This window comes from Neophocaena asiaeorientalis, unplaced genomic scaffold (genome assembly GCF_003031525.2).
Source record: "Neophocaena asiaeorientalis asiaeorientalis breed wild unplaced genomic scaffold, Neophocaena_asiaeorientalis_V1.1 scaffold501, whole genome shotgun sequence".
In the NCBI taxonomy this organism is placed as follows: Eukaryota; Metazoa; Chordata; class Mammalia; order Artiodactyla; family Phocoenidae; genus Neophocaena; species Neophocaena asiaeorientalis.
This window is the reverse complement of record NW_020172678.1, coordinates 1,321,155-1,342,198: the sequence shown is the minus strand read 5'-3', so window position 1 is coordinate 1,342,198 and position 21,044 is coordinate 1,321,155. Positions and strand designations below refer to the sequence as shown.

Genomic DNA, 21,044 nt, shown 5'->3' with positions numbered 1-21,044 from the left:
TTATTTCTGGGCTCTCTCTTTTGTTCCATTCATCTTTACATCTGTTTTCATGCCAGTATGCTGTTTGGATTACTGTAGCTTTGTAGTATAGTCCGAAGGAGCAATGAAAATTGTGGGTGGTGTCCTGGAACACACACATTCTGTGCGACAGGATCAAATAGAATGGAATTTCTTAGTTGTCATTGAAGTGGAACTTAAGATGCTCAAGCAATATTTGGTAAATAAAATACAAGCCAATCATATGAATTGCCTCCAGATATACAATTGGGAACTTTCTACACTGTGATAATTTTGCAATAACCTATGTCTTTCCCCAAAGACCCTCTCATGACCTTGAGAATTACATTCATATGGTACCACATGATGTCAAGCTATTGCCCTTGAAAATTTAGCCCTAATGCAGATCCTTGAGAAACGACTATTAAAGCTCCCTAGCCTAGTAGGTCTTCAGTGTTGCCCCAAATCAAATTACAGAGGAGGTAGTAAACTTTGAAGTGGTCTATACTGCATGGAGCTGAGTTTTATAGTTTTTAAGCCGTTTCAGGTTCCAACCACATCAAAATATTAACAATAATAATAATGATAGAAAAAGATAAGTCTGTGTTTTCAAAGAACATGAGTAAAAATGCTGATTTGAGCACTGGAATTGTTACTTGGGGATGTCCACTGGAAATTCTTTACTGCCTTTGAAACATAGCAGAGGTGAGGTTTTATGCACCTGTGGAGAGCAGATGAATGCAGTCTTTCATCAACCTTGAGCACACTGCTGCTGCTGCCAACACTATGAAAAGAGACATTGCAACGTTGAATCTATCTTGTAGGATGCAGCTTAACTCATCTAGTTCAAATGTATGGGATTTCTCCACAGCTGTGAAATCTTCCAGATAAAGGTAAAGTGAGCACCCTAAATTGTTGAAGCCTAGGACCATAGCTTTGCTTCGCTTGCTTTGAAGAAGCCCAACTTTGGCCGGGGTATCACATTTCACTGCAAATCTGATTTAAACACTGCAGATAGTACTCCCATTTGTAAAAATTTTATCAGTCCTCCATTTTGTTTCAGGATGGTAAACTGAATCATAAATCAAACTTAAATCCTGAAAACTTTTGGTACTGTCAAAAATTAATCAGCTCTGTACAAGTGATGGTATGACAAACATGAAATACTGAGTGGTTGAGTTACAAATGAGACTTTCACTTAATATTGATGATGTTGATTTCTTTGGAAATAGTTTTGCTTCTCACTCAAATATGATTAAATCCCATTGCTTTATAAGTTTATCCAAAACAACATAATGCTATCCTATAGGATGAATATGTACTCCTGCTTAAAAGGAGGAAATAGTATGATATTGAGATACAGTCTTTGGATCCAGATAGAGCCGTGTTTGACTCTGAGCTCTAACTTCGTGTTCGCTCAGTTTTCTCATCTGTAAAATGGAGCTCATAATACCTACTCCATGAGGTTGTTACAGTGATTAAATGAAAGAATATATGGGTGAAGTACCTGGCTCGTAGTACATTTTCAGTAAGTGATTGCTGTTGTTAAAATGTAATTCTGTGTCTTGCTCACTGACATAAGTCTGACCGGTGAGGAGACAAATTAAGGTATATATCAACTTACCAAGCTAACCGAGGAAATAAAAACAGAGAGGGGGGAATTCCCTGCCGGTCCAGTGGTTAGGACTCTGCACTTCCACTAAAGGGGGCATGGGTTTGATCCCTGGTTGGGGAATTAAGATTCTGCATGCTGCGTGGTGCAGCCAAAAAAAAAAAAATTGAGAGAGAATTTCATTCTTTACGTATTTCCTTATTTTGTGTCTTATGTGTAAATCTTATCTTGTTACTAGATGGTGAAGTTCCTAAGGACAGAAACTCAATCTTCTTTCCCGTACTCCGCAATGACTAACACACTGCTAAATAACTAGTAGACATTCAGGAAATGTTTGTTGACATGACCTTACTTGGCCATGTCTTATGTCTATATATAAACCTCTTAGGAGAAGAGGATTATGCCCTGCCACATAGGAATCTGAAAGTTTCCTGGTAACTGATATTTTCCAATAAAACCATGGGGAAATTTTACCATCTTGAAATCATTTTGCTTTCTAATTGGTTTCTGGGCCTGTCTTTAGCCATTTTATTATTTATGCATTTATAAGTATCATTAACACTGCAGCTGGCATTGAGATAACTTTCTTCTCTCCATTTTTATTTTATTTTATTTATTTTTAAATTTATTTATTTATTTTTGGCTGTGTTGGGTCTTTGTTGCTGCGCACAGGCTTTCTCTAGTTGCAGTGAGCTGGGGCTACCTTCGTTGTGGTGCATGGGCTTCTCATTGCGGTGGCTTCTCTTGTTGCAGAGCACAGGCTCTAGGCGTCCGGGTTTCAGGAGTTGTGACTTGCGGGCTCTAGAGTGCTGGCTCAGTAGTGGCGCACAGACTTAGTTGCTCCGCGGCATGTGGGATCTTCCCTGACCAGGGCTCGAACCTGTGTCCCCTGCATTGGCAGGCGGATTCTTAACCACTCTGCCACCAGGGAAGCCCCTTCTCTCCATTTTTAAATGAAAATCTTAGTTTTCTGATATTACTTAGATTAGCTAGAGGTCCTTTATACTTAACCTCTCCATCTGCATGTTTAAATACACTTCATGATTTTTTAGTAGCTTTATGATAAGTATGCATGTCTAATTGAGGCATGCTATGCTCTATACATTTTTTTCAAGCTCTGTTGTTGTTCTAGCATTTGATTACCATTTTGGGGGAAATCTGAAGACACTATTCTTCTTTGAAATGCTTAGAGGTCTGAATGTATAACAATATTAAGTACAGATCAAGGAACTGATATGACTTTTACATATGTATAATTGATCAAATTTGTAATAATTAGCTTTTAAGTTTTCTCTGAGTAGCAGGGACATGGATGATCCAGAGAGCACTTATTACTAATACTATTACTCATGAATTTGAATGGAGTTTTAACATTGTTTTTATTCCCAGAAGGAAGCTCCTCATCTAGAAGGTATATAAGATGTTATAGCAGCTCTTTTTATCTGTGAGGAAATTGAGGCTTAGAGTAGTTGGGTAACTTAGTGGCAGAACTGGAATAAGAACACAAATCTTTTGGGCTTCCCTGGTGGCGCAGTGGTTAAGAATCCGCCTGCCAAGCAAGGGACAAGGGTTCAAGCCTTGGTCTGGGAAGATCCCACATGCCACAGAGCAGCTAAGCCCACGCACCACAGCTACTGAGCCTGTGCTCTAGAGCCTGCAAGCCACAACTACTGAGCCCACGTGCCACAACTACTGAAGCCCACGCACCTAGAGCCCATGCTCCGCAACAAGAGAAGCCACTGCAGTGAGAAGCCTGTGTACCTCAACAGAAGAGTAGTCCCCGCTCGCTGCAACTAGAGAAAGCCCACGCACATCAATGAAGACCCAACACAGCCAAAAATAAATAAATAAAATAGATACATTAAAAAAAAAAAAAGAACAAAAATCTTTTGTTTCTGACTGATTTTTTTAAATCTTGGTGAGAATTATAGTTCAAAATATGGTCCCAGCCATCACCTATTCTCTGCCATCCAACACAGTTGATCATTCCACATTCCATGTCAAAGTACTTTCCATTTGACCCCATGAACACTCTTTCTGTTCCCTTCCCAGTTTGAACGCCATGACCCTGTGGATGGGAGAATCACCGAGAGACAGTTTGGTGGCATGCTGCTGGCCTACAGTGGGGTACAGTCCAAGAAGTTGACTGCCATGCAGAAGCAGCTCAAGAAGCACTTCAAAGAGGGAAAGGTAGGTATCTTTGCCTAGAGGAAGAAAAGGAACCATGGGAGCATATTGTTATTGCAAAGGCACTAACATAATGAGAGTGAAATAATGACTAATTATGACTGATTTCAATTTATCTCTGGTACCTGAAAAAAAAAAAAAAGAGCAGTGAGTGAGGAAGAGGGGAGAGCCCCAAATGACCCCGTGTTTTTTGTTCAGACCACGGGTGGCACCATGAACTGAGATTGCAAATTTAAAGAGACAGGCTGGTTTACAGAGGGAGATAAAGTGTTCACTTGTAAATATCTTGAGTTTAAGATGCCTGTGGACTATCCAAGTAGAGATGTTTAGCAGCCAACTGGATATTCAAATCTACTTTAGAGGACTGAGATAGATTTGGGAATCATCAACACACTATTGGAATTAAAACCACAAGAATGGATGAAGTTGCCCAAGGAGGATATTAAACAAAAAAGAACTATGAGCCAAGGGCAAGATCAAGTAGAACACAAACATTTAAGGAGCTCCAGAATGAAATCTTGAGGAAATGGTTAGAGAAATGCCTAGAGGAAGTAGTGAAATCAAAGCCAAGGAAGAAGAGTGTTCATGAACTAAGGGGTCTACAGTGTCATATGGAACCGAAAGGGTCCAGTAAAATGAGATGATAAATACCCATTGGTTTTGGTAAAATGGTGACCTTTGGGAGAGCTGTTTTATTACAGTGGTCCAATTGGAAGGCATATTAGAACAACAAGTAAGGAAGTAGAAAAGAAGGAAAGAGGAAGAATGGAGAGGAAGCTCCAGAAAGAAGAAATAGCATATGTTTAAAACTCTGAGGCAGTGTATTACTCTGCTTAGGTTGCTATAACAAAATACTACAGACTGGGTGGCTTAAACAACAGGAATTTCTTTTCTCACAGTTTTGGAGGCTAGAAGTCCATGATCAATGTGCCAGCAAACTGGGTTTCTAATGAGGGCTCTCTTCCTGTCCTATAGACAGCCACCTTCTTGCTATGTCCTCACATGATCTTAGTGTTTGTGCAGAGAGAGAAAGCATGCTCTTTAATGTGTCTTCTTATAAGGACACTAATCCTATAGGATCAGGGCCCCAGCCTTGTGACCTCATTTAACCTTAATTATTTTCTTAGAGACCCCCATCTCCTAATATAGCCACAGTGGGGGTTAAGGCTTCAGTGTGTGAGTTTGGGGGTGGGGGGGGACACAAACATTCAGTCCATAACAAGGAGGAAAGATGAATCTGGCATGTATGAGGAACTAAAAGGCGACTATTGTGGTTGGAGCATACTAACAAAGAGGATAATGGTCTAAGGTGAGGTCTGAGAGGGAGATGGAGGGCAAGAACATGCAGGCCCTTGTAGGTGTAGAACAAGTTGGGATTCTATTCATAGTGCAAAGAGAAGCTATTAAAGGGTTGTGATCAGTGAAATGGCATGGTTGTGTGTATGTTTAAAGAGATGACTCTAGTTGCTTTATGAAGAGCAGTTGGAAAGGAGCAAGCGTAGAAGCAAAAAGATTGAGAATAAGATTATTAGAGATTTCAGGAGATGATTGGGTCTTTTTTGAGCAGCATTGAGATTAGAGACCATGGATTTGTGATGACACTTGTCAACTCTGCTCTGTGACACCCTTCAGAGCTGTACCTCATACAGGAAGAGGCAGATGGTAGAATTGAGTCAGCATGTGGGGTTTTCCAGGGGGTGGGATGAACAAACTGAACAAGAAACTAGTAAAGAGGCCAGATCTCTTAAAGATCTCTCACACACACACACACACACACACACACACAGAGCAATGCAAGGGCTAGAACCCAGATCTCATTCTCAATTCAATACCCTTTCCACCTGACAACAGTTACCATTTGGCCATGATTGGGAAACTGACCTGGCACTAAACATGTTCCATGAGGGATTGCCAAGGTAGCGTGGTGTGGTAGACATGGAGCTAGGAGATGAGTTCAAGTCCTGCCTCAGAGATTTCTGTGGACATTAGACAAATCACTTAACATTCCTGGCCTCATGAATTGAAGAGCCTTATCCTAGATGCAGACTCTAAGCTTTAAAGACTCAGTAACTGAAAATAAGAAATAGGATTGCTAGTGCTTGTCTCAGTTTTCTTAGTTATTAGTCTTCGTGCATGAAATCTTGCATGAATAGCATTGCCCCAAGTTGGTGGAAAACAATTCTTATCAGCTAGACTTTTTCCTCCTTGTCTTGGATGTTGAAAAGCTAAACGGACCTCTGAACAGGCTGTGGACTGCAACTGAGAACAGGCTGGATTCTGAGAAAAAGTGTCAGCTTCTCTGAGTTCAGTCCAGCCCAAGGTGTTCCCTTGGCTATGGAGGAAGAGTCATTAACAGAAAGTGACAGAGGACAATGCTTTTCTCCCAGAGAGAACTCCTGCACTACCTAGTACCCAGCTCATATCTGTTGGAAATTGTAATTCGGAAAATTAATTGCAAATACAGGTGGATTTTATAGGGAACACTCCTTTCTTTTGACCAGACCTCTTTTTAAAGTTTAGTCCAGGCATTGATTTGACCTTAAAATAATTATCTATCATGATAGGCTAATTCATGTTTTGTTGTGAATTTATATTTAAAAGCAATAAATTGGGTGTTGGAGACATCTCCCTTAAAGGAATAAAGTATTTTAGCTTTGGCAGGAGTTAATTTAAGACCTGAAGACCTTGCAAAAGAGCCCTGAAATGAAAGGACAGATTTTGTCAGATGATGAAAATCTGGGGTGCTAAATTATTTCTGGCCCAGAATTTCTAGCCTGCCTTAGCAGGGAGATTGAGATTGATTGTACTCTCGTGTTGATTAAATAGTTTGTGAATATAGCAGTTAACTAAAATGAGAGTTAATGATGGGCCTTTGCTCCTAAGGTTACCAGCCCATCTCTCTGGGACCATTTCCCATTATAGGGGGATCACTGTCTGCTTCCTAATTGCTTCTTTTGTTCCACTTTGGATTTGTTAACATGAAAATGTGTTTTCATTTGGCACACGTTAATCATTTTCTGTGTGGGGTTCTGTACAAAATATGAAACCAGACCTAAAAGATTGAAGGTCCTAGTGGTGGCATTAAATAAATATTTGTGTATTACTTTATGACTATGCAGTGCTTCACAGCCATTTTTCTTTTTTGTGTTTCTAACAGCTTTGTTAGATCTCATTTCGCCTTTGAAAATATAGAGACAGAGAGAAAGAGAAATTAATGATCCACCCAGAGTCTGGACTAATAAAATCCAGGGCTTCCTATTACAGATCTTGTCCCTTCTCTAGCAAAATTCTATTTCTCCTAACCATACTCTTCCTGTAAAGCGGTGCTTTAGACCTGGTCTCCCAGTAGGCTCGCTTGGTGAATTTTTCACAAAAGTGGTGCTGGGACCCTCTTCAAAGTAACTACATCAGAAGCTCAGTGGGTGAGTCCAGGCATCAATAGTTCTTAAAAGTCTCCCCAGGTGATTCTAATGTGCAGTTAGGCTTGCAAGCCACTGCTCTGGAAAGGCCTGCTCCATCAGCATCTCTAGTTTTGTTCCTGAGTAATAACTGGAAGAATTGGGGAACCTGCCATGCCTGGAAAAATTACTCTATTCATGCTCTGAGTAACTGCCATGTTTCTTACTTAACAAAGACAGATTTTTCTTCTCTTTCTTTCTTTTTTTGCTTTATGAGAAACATGTTTTGTTTTTGCTTTGTTTTAAAGTTTAGTCCCTATCCTCTATCAGATTGTCCCCATTCCCCTCAGTATCTTTTTTTTCTGTGACTTTTTCTTCTAGGTCAAATCTGACTCAACTTTAACTTTTCTTTTACTTTCCATCCTCCAAATTACCTTCTTCTCCTCATTAAAAGAAAGACAGAGTTTTCTGAGACTTCATAAGTATAATTCACAGTGGTCGTTCTCTATGGTTGAGTGCAGAAACTGGGCTTCCCTGGTGGCACAGTGGTTGGGAGTCCGCCTGCCGATGCAGGGGACACGGGTTTGTGCCCCGGTCCAGGAAGATCCCACATGCCGTGGAGCGGCTGGGCCCGTGAGCCATGGCCGCTGAGCCTGCGCGTCCGGAGCCTGTGCTCCGCAACAGGAGAGGCCACGGCAGTGAGAGGCCTGCGTAAAGCAAAAAAAAAGAGTGCAGAAACTGCAAACTTTAATAATTTAGCAAATCCACTCAAGGATGAATTGAAAATTACAGTTCAGTGGCAGACATTGCTATGTTCAAGACACAAAGCCAGGTGCTGTGAGAAAGATAAAAGATAAAACCATCACCTATCTGTAATAGTTTAGTAAAAAATAGATGTATGCAAAGAACTATATAATTTCATATTCAGTATTTATTGAGCATCCACCATGTGCCAGGCAGTCTTCTAAATATTGGGAATACAGGAATGAGCAAAACCAAGTCTCTGCCCTCAAGTGGAGGGAGACAGATAATAAACAATTATGGCACAAGACAACTCACTCAACTTTGAGCCTCTTGAGAGCACTGTCTTACTCATCTTTGCCATTCTCTATACGATGTTTCATAGGCAAATGTTTGTCAAATGCATTGATGAATGTATATTAAGTACCCTAATAAAGATAATGAGATCTTTTGGGAGCACCAATGAGAAAGATTAGAACCAGCTGAAGAGACTAAGTAAGAACTCTTGTACCTCTGAGGAAGTACAATTTGAACTTTGCCTGAAAGGCAGAGTAGGATTTTGACAAACAAAGGTTATGAAGGTATTTGCTTTTGCTATGTGATTCCTCTTACAGCCCTATCCTCAACAGTCTTTGTGTATAGCATTACTTATTAATCTTGCTGCTAGCCATTAAGTAGAGTTAGTACTTAAAAAAACAATTTTAATAAAGCTATTAGATTATTAACTTTTCATGTTTTCTGTGGATAATATTCATGTGGGCTCCCCTGTTCACATATTCTCACAGATATTTGAGAGGTGAACCACATTGTGGTCTTCAGAGGATATCAGATTCTAGAAACATTGCTAGCAGAGCCCTTGAAAAACTCTTAACTCCAATTATTGGGTGCCCACCAAAGCCACTATGTATAGCGCCCGAGGTGTGACCCTTAAACTAAAAAAAGATTAGAACTCTACTGATTTGCTTTGTTTTACTGATTAGCTTTGAAACCTTTACTTCCCCCAAAGGAGTACTAAACTGTGAATTACTATTAAGAGATTTAATTTTATGGATTTTCCCCCTGTTTTATTTTTGGTTTTCCCCACACACAATTAGTTTCATATACCTCAACCTTTTCCCTATTTCCTATCCCTCTAGGCCCTACACATACCAGAGAAGAGAGTGTATTTCAGAGCATAACTGAGTAAATTCACTGCTGCTGGCTCTAATAATGAGCCTGCCAGCTTACTAAGGACTTTGCCCTACTATTTACTGAGTACTTTTTATGTACTAGGCATTTTACTTATCTTCTCCCTAATTATCGCATCCTGCTTGGTGGATAGAATACCCATTTTTGAGATGAAAAATACTTTTTCTGAGCCTTAGTTATTTGTCTGAGATCACACAGTGTCTTAAGAGGTGACACTAGGATTCAAAGCCAGGACTGTCTCATTCCAGAATCCATAATCTTCCTACTAATGAACCTGTTTATTGTCACTGTTTATTCTCCATGATTTGAATAAGCAGAAAGGTTTAGAGGAAACAAGAAAAACAGTGTTGCTATACTCTAACCTATAGGTTCTTAGTGAGATAGCTAGAAAGGTAAATTATGGAATCAGATTGTAGAGGACCTTGTATACTAGGCTAAGAAGTTTGCAGTCTTTCCAGCTGACAGTGGATGTCACTGATATTTTGTCAGCAGGAGGAATGAACATATGAAGAAAGTGATGTTTCAGGACTATTAGGTTCTTATAGAAATGTAAGTAATGGAAATGGTGTAATTTCCCCCTGCTGCCAGACACCAACCAGTTGAAGAAAAGTCTGCGCTTTGCAATGGGGAAATGCTTTATTGGAGCAAGACAAGTACAGAAACATCTCTGAAAAGGTACCCAAGAAATTGGTGACAGTGACCACATGTAGGGAGGGAGACTGGATGACAAGGGAAAGGAAGAATTACTTGGTACTGTGTAACATTTTGTACCATATCCATATATTACCTGGTGTAAAAACAATTTAAATGTTTTTAAAAACTAAGCAGAAAATGGAGCAGATGAGAGATTCGATTGGTGAGAAACATAGCATAGAAGGAAGAAGGAAGGAGACTTATTTTTTTAATGGGCCACAGAGAGAGCTCAGGCAATTAGATTGATTCTTGGCAGATGGATTTGCTATGACCAATTAAAAGACAAGGCAAGGAATCATCGTTACAATGTGTTTGTACCACCTATGGCCTGTCAGCACTAGATATCTGGCTTTAGAGCTGACTCCAGAGGAAGCCAAATTTTCCTTCCCCCTCTTCTCATTCTACTATAACTGCTTTTTATTTTTTAAGTTTTATTGAGGTATAATCTGTATATCATAAAGTATATATAAATTATTTTAAGTGTACAATTCACCAACTTACCCATCAATTATTTTTAGTAAATTTATAGAGTTAGGCAATCATCATTGCAATCTAGTTTTAGAAGATCTCAATCACCCCAAAAAGATCCCTCAGGCTAGTTTGCAGTCAATCCCCATTTCTGCCGTAGCCTTACACGACCATAAATCTTCCTCTGTCTCTATAGATTTGCCTTTTCTGGAAATTTCATATAAATGCATTCATATAATAATGTAGTCATTTGCACTAGCTTGTTATGTTAATCACTTTGATGTTTGGGTTCAATAAAGTTCAGTGAAAAAAAACGTTGACCGTATTTCCACGTGTGATTCTCTACTTAAACATAACAAAAACATTCTGTTTTAAAACAAATTGTGATGGGCAATGAAAAGTGGATACTATAGGGCTTCCCTGGTGGTGCAGTGGTTGAGAGTCCGCCTGCCGATGCAAGGGACACGGGTTCGTGCCCCGGTCCGGGAAGGTCCCACATGCCGCGGAGCGGCTAGTCCCGTGAGCCGTGGCCGCTGAGCCTGCGCATCCGGAGCCTGTGCTCCGCAACAGGATAGGCCACAACAGTGAGAGGCCCGCGTACCGCAAAAAAGAAAAGAAAAAAAAAAAGTGGATACTGTACAATAATGTGGAACAGAAGAGATCATGGGGTAAGCTAAATGAACCACCACCAACCACACCAAAGGCCGGTCTTCATCCAAAGAAGGTAATGTGTATATATGGTGGGATTAGAAGGGAGTCCTCTATTATGAGCTCCTTCCGGAAAAGCAAACGATTAATTACAACAAGTGCTGCTCCCAATTAGAACAACTGAAAGCAGCACTCGATGAAAAGCATCCAGAATTAGTCAACAGAAAGCACATAATCTTCCATCAGGATAACTCAAGACGACATGTTCCTTTGATGACCAGGCAAAAACTGTTACAGTTTGGCTGGGAAGTTCCAGTTCATCTGCCGTATTCACCAGACATTGCACCTTCGGATTTCCATTTATTCAGATCTTAATGGAAAAAAATTCAATTCCGTGGAAGACTATAAAAGACACCTGGAACAGTTCTTTGCTCAAAAAGATAAAAAGTTTTGGGAAGGGACTTCCTTGGTGGTGCAGTGGTTAAGAATCCCCCTGCCAATGTAGGGGACATGGGTTCGATCCCTGGTCTGGGAAGATCCCACATGACACAGAGCAACTAAGCTTGTGCTCAACAGCTACTGAGCCTGCGCTCTAGAGCCCGCGAGCCACAACTACTGAGCCCGCATGCCAAAATGAAGCCCATGCGCTCTTGAGCCAGTGTGCTGCAACTACTGAAGCCCACGCATCTAGAGCCTGTGCTCCGCAACAAGAGAAGCCACTGCAATGAGAAGCCCGCGCACCGCAACGAAGAGTAGCCCCCACTCGCCGCAACTAGAGAAAGCCCACGCGCAGCAATGAAGACTGAATGCAGACCAAAAAAAAAAAGTTTGGGGCAGATGGAATTATGAAGTTGCCTGAAAAATGGCAGAAGGTAGTGGAACAAAATGGTGAATATGTTGTGCAATAAAGTTTGTGGTGAAAATGAAAAATGTGTCTTTTATTTTTACTTGAAAACCGAAGGCACTTTGTGGCCAACCCAATAATAAGTATGTAGTGGTATCTCATTGTGATTTTAATTTGCATTTCCCTAATGAATGATGATCCGGAGCATTGTTTCATGTACTTACTAGCCATTCATATATCTTGTTTGGAAGATGTCTATTCAAATCTTTTTTTAAATTGGGTTATTATTATGATCTCATTGAGTTGTAAGAGTTCTTTATATAATTCTGGATACAAATCCTTTATTAGATATATGATTTTTAAATATTTTCTCCCAGTCTGTGATTTGTCTATTTTCTCAGTATTTTGAAACACAAAAGTTTTTAATCTTGATGAAATCTAATTTATCAATTTTTTTTCTTTTATGGATTGTGCATTTGGTGTCATATCTAAAAACTCTTTGCCTTACCCAAGGTCATGAAGATTTTCTGTTTTCTCCTAAACATTTTATCAGTTGCTTTTAGTTTTGAAAGGCAATTCTTATTTGCTTAACAACTTCTCTAATGTTAAATTCATTTTTAAACAACATAAAGAAGTACTTCTATTGTCAAAGTACTGTTAATCTTCTTTTTTTAGTTATTTAGAGCCCAGTCTTAAATATGTTCTTCTTTCCAAAGATAGATAGATAACTGGTTTGTTGAACAGTTAGTCACAGAATAAAATAACTCCTGCTTCTTCCACTTCATCATAGTATGTCAAAAAAAAAAAAAATCCCTTTAATGCCAAGCCTCAGAGAAGGATATTTCCTTTTCACTACTATGTCTGCAGTTCAAGTCACCTGACAATAGATTGTGCTTAAACTGTAGCCTTCTAAGTCTGAGCAACTCAACTGGCAAAAAGACTATCTTTGCACTTTCTATCCACGAACCTCATGCTATAGTCTTATTCTACCTTTATTCTAATAGACCTCTGGATTTTTTACTAAGGTAATTACCAAGAAATAAGAATTTCGTGAATGGCATCATCTTTTCTTTAAGGAGGCCCATGTCCAATGTAATTTTATTTTCCTCACTGTTCCTGGCATAGTGCTCGATAAATATTTTTTATTATATCTATGTAATAAAAGGCAAAATGTTACACATTTTTATTTAATAATGGCGTAGTATGAGTTGTATTCCACTGTTTTTCTAAATCATCAAATGAATAACCACTAAGTTCAGATTCTTCTATCTGTTCTCAAATAATTCTCAACATAAGCACTGTGGTCTTGAGCATTTGATGTTTCACAGTAAATTAACTAACATACATCAGAGGTTGTTTATCAGAGTGGGATGCAATTCCTTTACCATGCCCTTTCTGTTTTAGGAATTTTATGTCAACCTTTTAGCCTTAAAAACCCTTTCATAAACTCAGACCCCTATCCTTACCTCGCCTGTGGAAATTCACACCTTAATAAAAAGAAGTAGAAAAGCTTTAGCGTATCTTTTTTTAAATTGTGGTAAAATATACATAACAAAATTTACCATTTTAACCATTTTTAAATGGTTTAGTAGCAGTAAGTATACACTGCTGTGCAAAGAACACCACCACCATTCATCCCCAGAACTTTTTTCATCTTCCCAAACTGAAACTCCATACCCATTAAACAATAATTCCCCATTATCCCCTGCCGCCCACCCCTAGAAACCACCATTCTACTCTCTGTCTCTATGAATTTAACTGCTCTAGGTACCTCGTATAAATGGAATCATACAGCATTTGTCCATCTGTGGCTGGATTATTTCCCTTGCTGTAATGTCTTCAAGGTTCATCCTTGTTGTAGCATGTATCAGAATGTCTTTCCTTTTAAAGGCTGAATACTATTCCATTATATGTATACACCACATTCTGTTTATCCATTCATATATCAATGGACACTTGGGTTGTTCCCACCTCTGCACATCTTTAGATGGAGAGGAAGAGAAGATGGTCTTAGTGTATCCATCCACAAGCAGGTGATATTGTAAAACCTGTGCTTCTGATCCAGTGGAATTCTTCCCTCTTATAATGTTGTTTCTAGCCTAGTGCTTACATTAGATAGCATACTATGGCATTTGTACAAGGAATGAACCCTACCTCTGAGAATGACCTTAAGAGAATGACCTCAAGTTGGGGCAGAATTATTTATTATAGGCGTTTTTCACTGCCAGAAGTTATGGAGCTTGGTATATAGTAGTTGCTCCATAAATGTTTGAATGAATGCTTAAATACAGATGGACAACTGTTCATAATTGCCAAAAACTGGAAATAGCCCAAATAGTATAGTCACACGATGGAATACTTACAGCAATAAAAATGCATGAACTACAGATATACACAAAAACATTGAAAAATCTTAAAGAGAGAATCCATATATAATAGAATACATATTGCATGGTTCCATTTATAAAATTAAACAGACATACTTAAACTCCTTAAACATATGTCTAAGGATGCATAAATAGATAGTAAAACTATTTTTTATGAAAAGCAAGGAAATGAATATTCTAAAAGTCACAGTAGTTATCACTTGGGAGGAGAAGAGGCTCATAACTGGGAAGAGTCACGTTGGGGAAGAGAGGGAGATTTCTGGGATGCTGATAATTGTCTGTTTCTTGACCTGAATCAAGATCTTATGGGTGTTCATTTTACAACAGTTTGTTTTATGCGCCTTTCTATATGGTCATCATATTCCACAATTTAAAAATTTTTAAGTTCTATGATTCTAAGGAGAAAAACTAAAATGATCATGTGACATAATCATACACACAGTATTTTAGCTTTTAGTTTGATTGATGAAATGAGAAAGATACCATTGGCCAGTTTGGAGAGTACCAGGAATGTGCTATAGATTGTCTATATTAAGGTTTCCTTTTTACTGAGTTACCTATGTGGATTCCTGGGCTCTGTAGTTTGGGGAAATGGAGATCGGAAGAGGATCAGTACTGAGTAGAAGCCCGTCAACATCTGCAGTCCATAAAAGGACCTGATGCTTCATTAGAAGACGTTAACCTCAGTGTCTCCCCAGTGTTACTCATTTCTTAGAGATTGTATTCATTTCCATCACAGCATGATGTGTGAGAAATGGGAAACAGGCATATAGGACAAATATTCCTCCCTCTAATCCCTGTTTATCCAACTACTCTCTTGAGCCATCATAGAAAGTAGCATCAAAGATCAGCAAATCTTTGACCAGCTTTTGAAAAGAATTTCCTCATTCACAGACTTTCATCAGATTAAAGTTACATGGCAAATTGCTTCATTAGTAGCTTTTAAATTGAGATAATGAACAACTTTCCCAGTTGCTTGGGTTCTGCTAAATGCTGAAACCGTTCCCATGTATATTACTGGCTTTGGTGGTTCTTCAATTAGCTTAAGCCTCAAAAAGCTTGACTGGCCTATGAGTAGATTATTAAAATGAAAGTCCTGATGGGTCTTACTTGTTACGATGTATAACAGATCAAGTGGCTACAGCTCATTTAGGAAGTGTCACAACAGATATTGTGGCTAATTGGAGAGTATAGTTAGAAATATTTTCTTTAAAGATATCCAGCCATAACTTTAAACAGCTTCATGTCAGATTTTACATATGAGAGGAAAGCAATTAGCCAATGTGCATTTCTCAGGGTAAAATACCAGAGTTTTGTTCCCCTGTTGTGTACAAATTTGACATTCCTTGACTAATTTGTTGAGTCTCTGTTCTAGACATAGCATAAATTTCTGATTTATAGGCATGAATAACTGCCTAGTTTTCTGCATTTTTATGCTGCTTTTTGTACAGGTTCCTGCCTTACTTAACTGTCTTTCTTCTTTCAGGGTCTGACATTTCAGGAAGTGGAGAACTTCTTTACTTTCTTAAAGAACATTAATGATGTAGACACTGCATTGAGCTTTTACCATATGGCTGGGGCATCTCTTGATAAAGGTAATGAAACCCAAAATTTTTTTCTTGACACTATAAACACTGAATCTATAATCTATTAGGTGACTACCCGTCCTTAACAGTAATATGTGAATTTTTCTTGACATTGTTTTTTGATTTGTTCTGTTGACACTGTATGAGCCTTGCATTTCACCCTGGGAGGCCAAATTCAGCAAATATATTGTCTTGTGCTAAAGGCTATATAGTCAAGGCAGATTCCCATCTTTAAATGATTAGTCTTGGAAACAGGCATCTAAGCTGAGGCACAGTGAATGAAATTCAGAAATTCTCTCTTCAGAGCCAGAGTTATGACATATATAATGTGAAGCTAAAGTTGCTGTTCATTTTAATTCATTCTTTGTTGAGGAGTGGTTTGGTTTGTTTTTCATGTTAAAGTTTTTGTGTTTTTCTTTAAAAGATAAAATCATGATTCTGAAAATAGCACCCCCTATTGGCTTACTTCATACAAATTCAGTTCCAGTTTGTACAGTCAATGTGAGAGAGCAGAGGAATTGAAAACAGTTTTTTCCCCAATATTTTATTATAAAAAATTTCAAACATACATAACAGTTGAAATAATTATTCAGAGAACATCCATATATCCACCTCAATGACTATTTTGCTATATTTCCCTGATAGAATACCTATGCATATATTCATCCTTCTGATTATCAATCTCTCTTAATTTTTGACGCATTCAGAGTTAAGTTAGAGACATAAGTACTTCACTCCCGAATACTTCAGCATGAATATTAATTGAAGTTCAGTAGATTTTTACAGTTCCCTTGTGCCCTTTCACAGTCAATTTCTGCCCCCGGTTATCATGAGGCAATCTTAATTCTGTGTATTTTTCCACCATAGATTAATTTTGTCTGTTCTAGAACTTCACACAAATGGAATTATACAATGTACACTCTTTCTAAAGTTTCTCTCAGCATGTGCTTGAGATCCACCCATGTTGTTGCATGTACAGTAGTTTGTTCCTTTTTTATGAATAGTAATCCGTTGTATGAATACACCACAATTTGTTTATCCACTCTTCTGTTGGACACCTTGGCTGTTTCTAGTTATTGGCTATCTTGAATCAAGCCACTATGAACATTCTTATGTTAGTCTCTTTGAGGACATGTATTTTCATTTTTCTTGGATAAATACCTAGGAGTAAATTGCTGTGTCCAGAGAAAGGTATTTCGTTTATAAAAAAAACTTTCAGACCCTTTTTCATAGTGCATCTTTTTTATACTCCCACTAAAAATGTACAGCGGTTCAAGTGGTTCCACATTCTTGTCAACAGTTGGTGGTATCAGTCTTCTTTAATTTTTGTGATTCTGGAATGTATATAAAGGTATCTCATGTTTGTTTGTGTTTTCTTAATATTTATTTTTTTGTTTTATTTTTGGCTGCATTGGGTCTTTGTTGCAGCACGTGGGATCTTCATTGTGGCATGCAGGAACTTTTGTTGCGGCACGCAGGCTCTTCATTGAGGTGTGCGGGCTTCTCTCTCTAGTTGTGGCACCCAGGCTCAGTAGTTGCAGCACGCAGGCTCAGTATTTGCAGCACGAAGACTCTCTGGTTGTGGCGCACAGGCTCCAGAGTGCGTGGGCTCTGTAGTTGTGGCACGAGGGCTCCAGAGCACGTGAGCTCTGGAGTTGCAGCACTCAGGCTCTCTAGTTGTGGCTTGCATGCTCAGTAGTTGCAGCACGTGGGCTTAGTTGCACTGTGGCATATGGGATCTTAGTTCCCCAACCAGGGATCAAACCCATGTCCCCTGCATTGGAAGGCAGATTCTTAACCACTGGACCACCAGGGAAGTCCCCTCATTGTGTTATTCATTTGTACTTCCCTGATGACCTCTGTTATTGAGCAACTTTTTGTGTTCTCATCATTCAGATATCTTCTTTGGTGAAGTGTCTGTTCAAATCTTTTACCCATTTTTATAAGTTTGCTTGTCTTATTGAATTGTGGAATTTCTTGATATATTCTAAGTCCTATATCAGATATATATTTTGTGAACAGCTTCCTAGTCTGTGGCTTGCCTATTCATTTTCTTAATGGGGTCTTTTTTTTTTACATCTTTATTGGAGTATAATTGCTTTACAATGGTGTGTTAGTTTCTGCTTTATAACAAAGTGAATTAGCTATACATATATCCCCATATCTCCTCCCTCTTGCGTCTCTCTCTCCCACCCTCCCTATCCCACCCCTCTAGGTGGTCACAAAGCACCGAGCTGATCTCCCAGTGCTATGTGACTGCTTTCCACTAGCTATCTATTTTACATTTGGTAGTGTATATATGTCCATGCCACTTTCTCACTTTGTCCCAGCTTACCCTTCCCCCTCCCCGTGTCCTCAAGTCCTTTGTCTATGTCTGCGTCTTTATTCCTGTCCCGCCCCTAGGTTCTTCAGAATCTTTTTTTTTCTTAGATTCCATATATATGTGTTAGCATACAGTATTTGTTTTTCTCTTTCTGACTTACTTCACTCTGTATGACAGACTCTAGTTCCATTCACCTCACTACAAATAACTCAATTTCGTTTCTTTTTATGGCTGAGTAATATTCCATTGTATATATGTGCCACATCTTCTTTATCTACTCATCTGTCGATGGACACTTAGGTTGCTTCCATGTCCTGGCTATTGTAAATAGAGCTGCAATGAACATTGTAGTACATGACTCTTTTTGAATTATGGTTTTCTCAGGGTATATGCCCAGTAGTGGGATTGCTTAGTCATATGGTAGTTCTATTTTTAGTTTTTTAAGGAAACTCCATACTGTTCTCCATAGTGGCTGTATCAATTTACATTCCCACCAACAGTGCAAGAGGGTTCCCTTTTCTCCACACCCTCTCCAGCATTTATTGTTTGTAGATTTTTTGACGATGGCCATCCTGACTGGTGTGAGGTGATACCTCATGGTAGTTTTGATTTGCATTTCTCTAATAATTAGTGATGTTGAGCAGCTTTTCATGTGTTTCTTGGCCATCTGTATGTCTTCTTTGGAAAGGTGTCTATTTCGGTCTTCTGCCCATTTTTTGATTGGGTTGTTTGTTTTTTTAATATTCAGCTGCATAAGCTGTTTATATATGCTGGAGATTAATCCTTTGTCCGTTGATTCGTTTGCAAATATTTTCCCCATTCTGAGGGTTGTCTTTTTGTCCTATTTATAGTTGCCTTTGCTGTGCAAAAGCTTTGAAGTTTCATTAGGTCCCATTTGTTTATTTTGGCTTTTATTTCCATTACTTTAGAAGGTGGATCAAAAAAGATTTTGCTGTGATTTATGTTAAAGAGTGTTCTTCCTATGTTTTCCTCTAAGAGTTTTATAGTGTCTGGGCTTACATTTAGGTCTCTAATCCATTTTGAGTTTATTTTTGTGTATGGTGTTAGGGAGTATACTAATTTCATTCTTTTACATGTAGCTGTCCAGTTTTCCCAGCACCACTTATTGAAGAGACTGTCTTTTCTCCATTGTGTATCATTGCCTCCTTTGTCATAGATTAGTTGACCATAGGTGCTGGGTTTATCTCTGGGCTTTCTATCCTGTTCCATTGATCTGTATTTCTGTTTTTCTGCCAGTACCATATTGTCTTGATTACTATAGCCCTGTAGTCTGAAGTGAAGGAGTCTGATTCCTTCAGCTCTGTTTTTTTCCCCTCAAGCGTGCTTTGGCTATTCAGGGTCCTTTGTGTCTCCATACAAATATAAGATTTTTTTTCTAGTTCCGTAAAAAATGCTACTGGTAATTTGACAGGGATTGCATTGAATCTGTAGATTGCTTTGGGTAGTATAGTCATTTTCACAATATTGATTCTTCCAATCCAAGAACATGGTATATGTCTCCATCTGTTTGTGTCATCTTTGACTTCTTTCAACAGTGTCTTATAGTTTTCTGAGTACAGGCCTTTTACCTCCTTAGGTAGGTTTATTCCTAGGTATTTTATTCTTTTTGTTGCAGTGGTGAATAGGATTGTTTCCTTAATTTCTCTTTCTGATCTTTCATTGTTAGTGTATAGGAATGCAAGAGATTTCTGTGCATTAATTTTGTATCCTGCAACTTTACAAATTCATTGATTAGCTCTAGTAGTTTTCTGGTGGCATCTTTAGAATTCTCTATGTATAGTATCATGTCATCTGCAAACAGTGACAGCTTTACTTCTTCTTTTCCACCTTGTATTCCTTTTATTTCTTTTTCTTCTCTGATTGCTGTGGCTAGGACTTCCAAAACTATGTTGAATAATAGTGGCGAGAGTGGACAGCTTTGTCTTTTTCCTGATCTTAGGGGAAATGCTTTCAGTTTTTTACCATTGAGAATGATGTTTGCTGTGATTTTGTCATATATGGCCTTTATTATGTTGAGGTAGGTTCCCTCTCTGCCCACTTTCTGGAGAGTTTTTATCATAAATGGGTATTGAATTTTATCGAAAGCTATTTCTGCATCTATTGAGATGATCATATAGTTTTTATTCTTCAATTTGCTAATATGGTGTATCACATTGATTGATTTGCGTATATTGAAGAATCCTTGCATCCCTGGGATAAATCCCACTTGATCATGGTGTATGATCCTTTTAATGTGTTGTTGGATTCTGTTTGCTAGTATTTTGTTGAGGATTTTTGCATCTATATTCATCAGTGATATTGGTCTGTAATTTTCTTTTTTTGTAGTATCTCTGTCTGGTTTTGGTATCAGGGTGATGGTGGCCTCGTAGAATGTGTTTGGGAGTGTTCCTCCCTCTGCAATTTTTTGGAAGAGTTTGAGAAGGATGGGTGTTAGCTCTTCTCTAAATGTTTGATAGAATTCACCTGTGAAGCCATCTGGTCCTGGACTTTTGTTTGTTGGAAGATTTTTAATCACAGTTTCAATTTCATTGCTTTAGATTGGTCTGTTCATATTTTCTATTTCTTCCTGATTCAGTCTTGGAAGTTTATACCTTTCTAAGAATGTGTCCATTTCTTTCACTTTGTCCATTTTAGTGGCATAGAGTTGCTTGTAGTAGTCTCTTAGGATGCTTTGTATTTCTGCGGTGTTCATTGTAACGTCTCCTTTTTCATTTCTAATTTTATTGAGTCCTCTCCTTCTTTTTCTTGATGAGTCTTGCTAAAGGTTTATCAATTTTGTTTATCTTCTCAAAGAACCAGCATTTACTTTTATTGATCTTTGCTATTGTTTTCTTTGTTTCTGGTTCATTTATTTCTGCTCTAATGTTTATGATTTCTTTCCTTCTCCTAACTTTGGGTTTTGTTTGTTCTTCTTTTTCTAGTTCCTTTAGGTGTAAGGTTAGATTGTTTAT

The 21,044-nt window shown here is 38.5% G+C and overlaps 1 protein-coding gene across 1 annotated transcript in view; it reads left to right on the top strand.

Annotated features, from left to right (window-relative positions):
- The window catches only part of MICU1 (mitochondrial calcium uptake 1), a 223,853-nt gene that overhangs the window by 177,198 nt on the left and 25,611 nt on the right, over positions 1-21,044 (top strand). Inside the window, exons 9-10 of the mRNA XM_024739749.1 lie at positions 3,662-3,799; positions 15,650-15,758. Of these exons, the coding sequence (XP_024595517.1) occupies positions 3,662-3,799; positions 15,650-15,758 (247 nt within the window). The remainder of the gene's footprint in view (positions 1-3,661; positions 3,800-15,649; positions 15,759-21,044) is intronic.